The sequence below is a fragment of the Elaeis guineensis genome, chromosome 11 (assembly GCF_000442705.2).
Source record: "Elaeis guineensis isolate ETL-2024a chromosome 11, EG11, whole genome shotgun sequence".
Taxonomy (NCBI): domain Eukaryota; kingdom Viridiplantae; phylum Streptophyta; class Magnoliopsida; order Arecales; family Arecaceae; genus Elaeis; species Elaeis guineensis.
Genome location: NC_026003.2, coordinates 8,509,499 through 8,521,152, shown reverse-complemented (window position 1 = coordinate 8,521,152; position 11,654 = coordinate 8,509,499). Strand labels below are relative to the sequence as shown.

The following is an 11,654-nucleotide window of genomic DNA, read 5'->3' as shown; positions in this document are numbered from 1 at the left end:
TCATGCAAAAATGAGCGAGCTGACTTGTATGGTGGTAGTTTATAGATAACTAGAAATTGAGACTTCATAGGAGAGAGTGTTGCAGGGTTATCCGAGATATCTCTTTAGGATCCTCAGAGGATAAAATACTATAAAAAAAATTAATCAACTTCTTTATTGACCAATTATTAAAATTCTCATACTCACATCAGCATTTATATTAGGGGACTTGGTAGAAGTCTGACATTGCAAAACCGTAGCCTGCTTCCGTGGTATGCAAAAGTGGAATATTTTTTTTGTTTAGTATAAACTGGAATAAACCATCACAGGGGGCCTACCGGAGAGTAATTGCCCTGCATCATGTATCAAATGGGTGCAGCGAACAATGACCTTTTGGTTTCTGTAGATCTTATTCATCACGCATGCATATAAAAAATCAATGGTTGTGATTAGTTATCTATACGGTCATATGGGCATGAAATGCAAAGCTCTAATTTCTCCCTATATAGCAACACCTAAATAGCAATATTGACTTGGCCCAACCTAGCTAAAATGAGTCAACTTAGGACTGACTTCTCTTCTTTGAGGAAACCTAAATACTCGTTTGATCTACTTGATACGTTATTAGGTTGGAATGAGGAAGAAAAATCTTTTTCCCAAAAATGAGAGAGAGAGAGATAGAGACTAAATATTTAACAAGGAAGCCTCATTCAATTAGATGAAACCTACATAGATATTCGGTATATGAGCAAGGAAACAACATTTAAACCATATATATATATATATATAATATTTGATAATATATGTCACAACATAATATAAAACCTTATACAAGAAGCTAGCTAGAAGTTATTATTTAAATTCTTTAGTCTTATATAAGTATCAAATTCTATATATCATATATTTCTCTTATAATATATATATATATATATATATATATTTGATAATATATATCACAACATAATATAAAATTTATACAAGAAGCTAGCTAAAAGTTATTATTTAAATTCTTTAGTCTTATATAAGTATTCAAATTCTATATTATCAAATATTTCTCCTATCTTAGCATCGTTGCTGTACTGGAGCCACTTTGATACTACTTGTCATAATTCAGAATTTCATTCAAAAAAACTAATCAAAATGTATTCTTTAGATTTTTTAATTTTATATAAATATTCAAAATCTACTTAATACATAGTTTATAGAACTAAATATATATCCATATGTTCCTCGTAATATTTATAAACTCCCAGCTATTATCTCAGACAAACAAAATGAGTTTAAACCACTTCCTAAAAAACTAACATCATAAAACACAACATGATCCATGTAGCATACACCAATGTAGGACTATTAAGTTTGTACTTCCCTCGGATGATATCCAACTCGAAGCACCCTGCCTAAATCTCACCGCTGTGCTGCTAGATAAGAAACCTCCTCCCACACCCCACCCCCAACCCACAAACTTTAATTAAAAAAAAAAAAAACTTATTTTTAACATGACAAACCCCTTACCCTTTGCATTAATTTCGATTAACTTCCGCACTTGGTTACAAATATTTTAAATAAATTTCATTTTCAAACCTACTAAAAAGGAAAAATCTTATTTTTAACAAGACAAACCCCTTATCCTTCGTATTAATGTCGAAACATACAAAGAAACTTCCCCACTTGTCTAACCTATCATATAAAAGTATACGTTACTCTCTCTTTATCTTATTATAGAAATTGAAGTGATTTACCATTTTTTTGTTACAAAAATAGCAGGCAAGATATATCGGCATTAAAGTTTGAGATAAGATACATCCTATCTGTTCGTATACGATATTAAACCACATTATTTTTTGGTTAAAAAAACAAAAAAAAAACTATCGCTGGAGAGCCTTCATTGCCGCCCAGTCCGCCGCCTTCTGACAACAAGGATAGCTTTCAACACAGAGCATAAATTCTTCCATAACAAAATATTTTGAAAAACATGATTGGCAGGAATATTTATTTACCTATGAGATGTTATTTATCCATGCGATGACTACCTGATGACTACCTCGGCACTTGAACTTGTGTTATTTCTCCTTAACATAACATAACTTAAGAAATTCTTTGTACATTCGGATGGCACAAAAAATTTAATATAGTAATATTATTTATATAATTAATTATATAATTATATTTTTTAATATATATATATTTATAATTTTATTTTTTATTTAAAAATATTGAATGATAAAAATATTTTATTATTTAAAAAAATTATGACACTCTATAAATATTATGATATTTACGTCAAATTATGATTTTCTATATGCAGGATGACATAATATGATTCAGAAAATTATAATATCCCGTGGTATATTATGATATCCTATGTCAATTATGAGTTCTTGCATGCAGGATGTCGGAATATTTTTATTTAATTATTTTTTAATATATATTAATACTTACCGTTCTATTTTTTGTTAAAAAATTTTGAATGATTAAAATATTTTTATTTAAAAAAAATATGATATTCATATTCTGCATCAAAATTATGATTTTCTGCGTGTAGGATATTTAATATAGATAAGATATCATAATTTTTTTAAAAAATAATAAAATTTCATTATTTAAAATTTTTAAATAAAAATATAAAATTATAATATTAAATATATTAAAAATAATAATTATATAAATTAATTATATAAATAATATATTTTATGTCGGATTTCTACGTGGTCCGCACTACGTAAAGAATTTCTCACCTAACTTACATCGGTTTGGGCCAGTTCGAGCTTGTCTCAGCCCTGCCAAGCGCGCTCCCTAGTAAACCTATCCTCTCCCTCCGGTCCACCGGAACTGATTTAACGAGTCCTCACCCGATATAAATGATAGAGAAATATCCCCCAAACCCCACTCTAAACCTCTCTCCTCTTTGGATTAGGTTTCCGCCCCCCCTCTCCGATGGCCGCTGCTGTGGCCGAGCTCTCGTCTGCTCTCCCATCGCCGCCTCCCGCTCTCCCCTCATCCTCTTCCTCTCCAAACGCTTCCTCGCCTCCTCCCCTTCGCCGCTGGCCTCCTCGGGCTTCGCCCGTCGCCTCCCGGCCTCTCGCGCGTGGCGGTCCGGCTGGGAGCGGCCCGGATCAACTCGGTCCGGTGCATGGCTCGGCGAGCTGGTGACTCGGCTTACTCGCCTCTGAACTCCGGGTCGGGCGGTGGGTTCAGCGACCGGCCACCGACGGAGATGGCGCCGCTGTTCCCCGGTTGCGACTACGAGCACTGGCTCATCGTCATGGACAAGCCTGGCGCGAGGGGGCCCCAAGCAGCAGATGATCGACTGCTACATCCAAACCCTAGCCAAGGTCGTCGGCAGGTATTAATCGCTATAAAGCGTTTTGTATCCTTTAATCGTGTTTATTTCCTGGGTAGTTTGTGGAAAAAGGGGACAGTTTCTTTATTTATTCTGATATGGGGGTCGTAGGGGTGTTTTTCCACGGTTTTCTTTAAAATATTATTTGTTTTTGTCCATCGTCTTTAAAATGTCATCTTTGGAGCTTTACCAAAGGTTTATTAGTCTTGGCTTTCTGGGACATTAGGGCCTCTAGCTTTGATCTAGAGGTGTCTGGATGTTTTTATGAAAGCAAAAAATGGCAGGTGAAAGTTTTCTTTTCTTGAACAAATCTAAATTTTTTAGCATTTTCTGTGCATATCCGATGTATAATATCTTGATATTAGTTGGGACTGTTGATTTTATCAGTTTCAGTTTTCTTCATTTTGTTCTCTGACTTGTTTCTCTTCTTGACTTTTGCATTCTGATGGTTGATTATTGGATAGTAAATTGATTTATCTGCATTTCTGATCTGCATTTATTTTGTGCTAAACCAGTGAGGAGGAAGCAAAGAAGAAAATTTATAATGTGTCTTGCGAGCGGTACTTCGGATTTGGTTGCGAGATTGATGAGGAGACATCAAATAAACTTGAAGGTCAGTATTATTGTTTGATGTAGATATGATTTAGCAACCAGGGATCCATAGTTCTTGTTCTACAAAATGTACAACCCACAGCTGTGTAGTAGATGGCACAAGTTTTATTAGTGTTATTGCAGACTGACGCGTTCTTCAGTTTTGTGGAGTAATTTTGGGCACAACGCTATCTTCTGGAAGCTCTTGTGGAATTCCTCTTTGGGATGGAACTGCCATCTATGTTGCCTCCCAAACATATGTTTTCCTTTTATGTATGGAGTCACACTGTTGTGTTACATTTCCTTCAGCAAGATGTTATAGATGAGCATTTGACAGGACGATTTATTTAAAAAAAATCACAGAAGATGGCAGACCATGCATGTTAGCATAGAAATTGCTTTGTACACGTCCATAAGATAGCAATGTCCATTTCATAGGTAGATTTTGTGAGGCAACATAGGGTTTTACAGTTTCTTTTGCAATTATGAATCATTTTTTATTATCTTTTTCTGAGATGATTCTATAGATTAACTCTGAAGATTTCATTTAATTGTGACATCGTATTTATAGATATTGTTTGAATGTTAGTAGAACATTTATTGATTCATTTTTTTTTCTGTTAATTTGAATCGTCTTGAAGATGTTATTGGTTAGAGATCTTGCATTGCATCAGCATCCCCCTCTTTTATGCATTTCATGACGAGTGTTTCGACTTGATTACAGGCCTTCCTGGTGTTCTGTTTGTGCTTCCAGATTCTTATGTTGATCCTGAGAACAAGGACTATGGTGGTAAATGTTTTTATCTTCTCATTAACCCAGTAACTGGTCCCTAGTTATTTCATGAATTGTTAATGGCATTGAATTTGTGAGCATTTCCTTTTTTTTTTTTTTTTTTTTGCCAGCATAAAGCTTATCTCTGTATTCCTTGGTCTTGGCTAGAATATATCTTGTGATTTGGCTTGTTGCTGACTTATTAATCTGTCTTTTTCTGTACATCATTGACTTTATCCATGTCCCCTTCTTCCTTTGAAGAAAATCAAATGAATTATGTTGCAGAAATATAAAAAAGATAGCTGGTAAGCACAAACTGTTTTGAAGGAGCAAGTCCATCTTAGCAAAGCAGAAGAGCCTTGCAAGGCAATGCCTTACTTCGAATCTCTCCAGCTGAGATGAGACATCCATATCTATTTATATTCATCTTCATTGTCTATGCAAGCTTTTTGTTACATTGATCAACATTTGTTACATTTATCATTACTAGATAATGCTTATAATATCAATACAATGGTAATTTCCACAGTTGATTACTACAGTACATTTGCTAGAAGGGTTAATTTGGTTGTTTTCCAAAAGGGAAATTTTGATAGAAACCTCTATGACTTTGCATTTCCTAAAAGACCTTCTATTAGTCATAAAATCAACTTTTTGTTGTCTTTGGCTACATTTTATCTCCCCTTGTACTCAACTAGTTCAGGCATCTTCCTCAAGCACAACCGCCCCCCCCCCACCTGGCCCGCGTGCATCTTTCTTGTTTTCTTTTTGAATGAACCTGCCTTTAAAGCTCTTCATGCAAATAGGAGTGTCTGGAGGGATGAGACTATCCTGTTGTAGGAGACGAAAGGGGGTGGGTGTTCAAGATAGTTCCATCTTCTCTTCCCAACTGCCACCCCTCTAGGGTATATCCACTGTCCACCAGTTTACATTCGTCGCACGAAAGGTAAAAGGTAGGTTGTTTATGGAATTGAGTCCATCTTGGCAAAGCAGAAGAGCCTTGCATGGCTGTTTCTTGCTTTGAATTGCTGATGGACTAAATATCAACTCTCTTCCTTGGTCTTGCACTCCTTGTGTTTGAGTGAAGTTGCAGTTTCAGATGAGATGAGACATTTTAATCATTAAGATATATACTGTACTACAGCAGAGGTGCTACAAGGGCTAATTCGGTTGCTATTTAAAAGGGGAGCTTTGAGAGGAATCCCCATTACTTTGTAATTCTTAAAAGACCACCTATTAGTCATAAAATCATCTTATTGTTGCTTACATTTTATTTGCCCCTTGTACTAGATTAATTCAGGCATTATTTTTTTTTCCAAAGCATCTTTCTTTTTTTCTTTGTTAATGAACTTGGCTTCAAAGCTCTTCATCCACGTAAGAATCTTTGGAGGGATGAGACCCCTCTTTAGCAGAAGAGGGAAGGAAGGTCTTCCGTTTTCTTTGCTTTTCTTTTATTTTTTTATTTTTATTTTTATTTTCTTTTTTAGGGGGGGGGTGTTGCAGGGGGTGGGTCTTCAACATAGTTCCATCTTCTCTGCCTAACTGCCACCCTTCTAAGGGCATGTCCACTGTCTGCCAGTTTTACATTGCAAATGAACTATGTTGCATAAAAGGCAAAAGATAGGCTCTTTATGGAATTTCTCTCAAATATCTAGTCCATCTTGGCAAAGCAGAAGAGCCTTGCATGGCAGTTTCTTGTTTTGAATGCTAATGGACTAATATCGACTCTCTCCTTTGTCCTGCCCTTCTTGTATTGAGTGAAGTTGCAGTTTCGGCGGAGATGAGACATTTAAATCATTGTTGATTATTATTCATTTGCATCTTATGTGTGTGTTTTTTTCACATCAATCTATGAAATGTGTTATATGAGTTCTTTTGTTACTTTTACAACTTTATTGGCTGTTCAAACATAAAATAATGATTAATAAGTAATATACGATGGTCTGCTTAATATTCAAGGAACCTGTCAATGTAAGACTAATATCTTATTTTGTGAATGTTGATAAGGTTGAATAGTGAGTGTCATGATTGGTAAAATAGCACTTCTTGTAATGTTAGTAGTTAGTACCACTCATAATAACCTTAGAAGCAATGGGTGAGAGAAAATCTGATTCGGCAAGAAAGAATTTAGAGCTTCTAAAAGGGTTATTTAAGTATGTGTCGACTCTAAGAACATGCATGAGAGGTGGAAGAACGATATTTTTGAAACAAGATGCGAAGGTGAGGTATAATGCATTAGGGAAAAAAAGTTAATTCTGAGCTAATTATTTTTAGGTATTTTTTGGAATCTAGCCAGATTTTAGTTAAATATCCCAAATCTAAAGTCCTTAGAACTTAGTTAAATTATCCCAGATCCATAATCTTTAGCAGCTGTGTGCATCTGTGTGTGCGTGCATACAACACACACAGAGATTATGGCTTCAGATTAGATTATGGCTTCAAATTCCAACAACCATGCTTCCATAGGCATCTTTGCTGTCATCAGAGCAATTTTGTTTTCAAATCCCAACAACCGTGCTTCTGTAGGCATCTCCGCTGTCATCCTCCTTCCCCAACAACATATGCACACACAAAAACACAAAAGAAGTGTCTCATTTTAGTTTTGACCATAGATTATATCGCATGAAAAACAGATAGTTGCTAGCCAGAAACTGCTGTTTTAAATGTCTAGTCCATCTTCACATCTTGGCAAAGTAGAGGAGCCTTGCCAGGCAATTTTTTACTTTGAATTTTAATGGAAATTAACATCAACAAATCTCTGCCATTGTCCGCATATCTTGTGTCGAATGAATTTGCAGTTTCAGCTAAGTTGTGACATGTGAATCTCTATTAATTATTATTCAGATGCATTTTTCCTGCCTTTATGAGTGCTCTGCTGACATGCAACTTATAAATAGAGTTTGAAGAATGGTTTGCTGTTGGCATTGTTAGTTCCTACTTTCTGTGTTTTGGCAAAGCTTGTTCGGTCTATTTTCTTCCAGCATATTAATCTCAGGCAAAGGAATTTATTCATATTTTAATTAGAACCTCTTGTGACTACAACCTTTGCAGCTGAATTGTTTGTGAATGGGGAGATCGTGCAAAGATCTCCAGAGAGGCAGCGGAGGGTTGAGCCAGTGCCGCAGAGAGCGCAAGATAGACCCAGATACAATGACAGGACCCGGTATGTGAGGCGGAGGGAGAATCAACGGTGAGCACCTGTGTTCTTTCTGAAGGTTTGGCTGCGTATACATTGGAAGATAAGTTATATATAGCTCAGGGTGCATTCATGTGATGTTTGTTGGGAGATGCATTGTGTCAGGACACTTAATGTTTGCCTATTTTCCCGGGAGCTACTGTATGGAGTTGGACTTGGGATGCATTAAACTAATGTTCGACTCTTTGTTTATTCATGTGTAAGCTCACTTTTACTCTTGAAATAACCTGTGAAGAAGTTTTCTATGTGTGCTTCAGTCATGCTTAGCAAGAGATGTTGCTGAAGTTGGTCACCTGCATGCTGAGGTAACAGTTCTAGCTAGCCACCACCTGCGAGCGCTATGATCAGGGGATGGTGAACATCTCATGCTTGAACTAAAGTTTGATCTAATGAGAAACAATCCAAGCTTGGTTTGCTTCATTTCTAGTTGAATTTGATCAAGCCAGCGTTGCAGTCCTAGTCATGTCTGCCGTTTTCGCCTGAGCTGTGCGTTTCGTGATTCATGCCTTTTCCTCCCCTTCGTTAGTCATCCTTCATCGGAGAGGTCCTGGCATCTGGTTTGCCGTATATATTTGGGAATGGTAGGCCGCTTAGGTTCCGGTTTTGCTCAAAACCATGTAAATTGGTTCTTTAATCTTTAGTTAGGGCAAGGGGTTAATCGTAAATTATCTAATCTACATAAGAAAGATTTTTAATCGAAAGAATTAGATATTATCAAATGATTTCACAGGTTAAATTTCAAATCAACTAAACTAATTGAATATAAAAGAAAATTGATATATTTATAAGCAATTCATTATCTCTGCATTATCTTAAATTTCATGGAATGATTGTTCTGCTGAGAAGCGGTAAGTCAGGCAACTCCACAAAAGAAATACAGGAAAAGAATAGATACTAGATCTATATGGTCGTTGAAGGTTTTAGACATAATCGTCTCGGAAACCTCTTAGGTGAAGATTTACTCTTATTCTCCGTGTTCCATCAAATAAATTTGCTATAGATAAAAGATGTCGGGAGCACCATCCGGTTCAGTTGGTAAAATTGCTAGACGTTAAATGGTGGTGACATGAGGTAGGTGATTTGTGGTGACATGAACTAGGTGAATTGAACAACTTCCTTGTGTCTTACTCCCATATATATATATTATATATATTATATATATATATATATATATTTATGCAGATTTAGATAAGATTGATCGATATAAATTTACATTTGATCAAGTCAAAACTGGACAATAGATGGTCCACATCGATGATTCAAACCGTTGGATGTGATTTAGTACCTCAAAACTGTTTGTACACTAAAAATCATATGATCTGAAAACCTCTAGCCTATACATCAAGTCATCAAAAAATATATCTAATTCAATTTTATTTAGGCTGTCTAATTTTTGACTACTTAATGCATAGGTTAGGGGTCTCGAAATCATATGATTTTTTTATGTGTAACCAGTTTTAAGATGGTCGATGACATTCAACGGTTTAGATCATTGATGTAGGGCTCTTATTATAAAGTTTTTATCTGATCGGATCTGAATTCAAATTTGATCAACCTAATTCTAGCATGTTTATATATATATATATATAGAGAGAGAGAGAGAGAGGAGAGAGAGGAGAGAGAGAGAGAGAGAGAGTAAATTTAGGTTAACTAAATTTGCTCTAAATCCGGTCAAATACCCCACCATTTGATTTGTATTGATCTTTATGCAATAAATCAAAACGTTATGGCTACTTTTCCATCCATTTGGATTTATATTTTTTTTTAAAAAAAACCATTAATATAGATGGAATGGGCCACGAAAGCCTCACAAATGTCATGGGATCAAGTTATATATTTATTCCAGAATATTTTTGTTTATTGCCGTAGAGTTTTTATTTTTTATTTTTTGAAGTATTCTTTCAATTCTGTATGGGTTTATATTTATTTTAGAAAAATTTATGTTTTTCTTGAAGGCATTTGTGTTTGTTTTGTCCAAAGTTTGAATTTATCCTATATGGCCGTTATTTATTGTGGGGGATGTAAAATGACCCATCTCATCCCCATTATTAAGGTAATGAATTGACGATTTGTGATGCTGGTAAGCATGAGCAAAACAACTGATCGTCCTCCCATTTCATCAATAAGAAGAACGTGCTTGAGTCACTTTTCAGCCAAATACAAGTAAATCCAAACCAAATAGGAGTCACCAAAATTGAAATGTCTGCTTCGAAGTCGCATTTTTCACCGTTGGGGAGACCTCGCTTTGTTTTCGGTAAGCTGTCACAGATTGCACCGCAGCCAAACCTAAAAGCTGAATGCCTCTTCAGACCATCTGTATATTTTTCTTTGAAAAAGAGTCTTGAATCCTAGTTTTTGTATACTCCCAATTTTCATTCCAGATGGTTAAAAGCCAAGACTGATCAGGGAGAACAAAAAAAAAAGAAACAAAAAAATGGATTTCAAGTCAAACTAAGCAATATGAATTGGGAACAAGAAGCATGTCACTCTCATCTAGGAAAAGAACCAGTGGAGCGTGGATCCCACAAATGTTAGGAGTCCTGCCCCACAGAAGCGTTCAGGATAACACTGTCTATCCACCTTATCATCCCATATCTCCCAACTCAAAACACCCCCAGAGCCAGAGGAGAGAGAAACATCGATCAGAAGCGGCTAAACAGTTCGCACAGATGGCGGGAGTCTCCTTCCTCTCCACTCTCCCTTCTCTCCTCCCCCACTCCCCTCAGCCATCTCTCTTGTTAGCCGCACCGAAACACACCAATGTATGCTTTACTTCTCTATTCTAAGTTTCTAGTACTGTGTTTTCTCTCAAATATTTTCAATAACCCATTTTATCTTCTCTCTTGTTATAACTACACAACAATGCCTTCTTTATGCACAGCTCAGTTATGGCTAAAAGAATCCTAAATGCATGTCCTATTTATTTTTTTTCCTTTTTCCTTTTATGTCTTAGACACCACAAGATGTTGAATATTTGTTGCTCAATTCAAATGCCTGAGAGGTTCATTAAATTGGTTGGGTAAAACTAGGGTGGAATCTGCTGCCAACATAAGGTGGATGATTCCGGTGTTCCTGATGGACAGAAACCGATCTAATCGAAGGGATGTTCTCAGCTGCTTTGGTGCGGTCATTGGCGTGGTATGTAGCATTTGAAATAATATTGTTTTCTTTTGGAGATACAGTTTGTAATCTGAATCTTTGTAGAGTTGATTCTCCTCATATTAGTATCTGCCTGCTGACGACATCATGACATTATGGTACGTGGAGACCCTTCAAATTATTAATTCCATGGAACAAGCAAAAAAGGTGGCACTAAAGATTGGGTATCTCAGGGTTCCAATTGCTACTTACATCTTAGAATTGAATGTGAGAAATGAGCTTGGCTATTGACACTAACATAACAATCAAGATCTTTGTATGCTTGATGTGTTTTTCAAGCTTTTTCGTATGATTGGTTAGGAAAATATCCATGCATGATAGTCCGTAGCCTGTGGATGTTAAGTTATAATCTGAACCCCATAAATGTCTCAAGTATTACTTTCTCTTGGCCAATTGATGATTGTGCTCTCTATTTCTCCTCATCCTAAGAATCCCAGGTCTGGATATACACCTGATGCGGGACTAAAGTGGGGAGGTGTTACATGAGAGGACCATAGGAATAGGTTTAAAGCAGCTTTATTAGTTGTTGTCCAAGTCCTGAGAGTAGAGCAAAAGGAACTAGTGTTAGTTTCTCTAGGTGGAGGAAGGATTAAGTAATCCTACTGTAGGGTTTT

At 36.1% G+C, this 11,654-nt stretch overlaps 1 protein-coding gene across 1 annotated transcript; it reads left to right on the top strand.

The window, feature by feature from the left end:
* The first annotated feature begins 2,881 nt into the window (after window positions 1–2,881).
* Window positions 2,882–8,126, top strand: LOC140852552 (multiple organellar RNA editing factor 2, chloroplastic-like). The gene is given in 5 exon segments (XM_073245914.1): window positions 2,882–3,258; window positions 3,260–3,325; window positions 3,838–3,935; window positions 4,638–4,703; window positions 7,737–8,126. Coding segments are annotated over 5 exon segments (519 nt in total). The 5' UTR covers window positions 2,882–3,112; the 3' UTR covers window positions 7,880–8,126.
* Window positions 8,127–11,654: the final 3,528 nt, after the last annotated feature.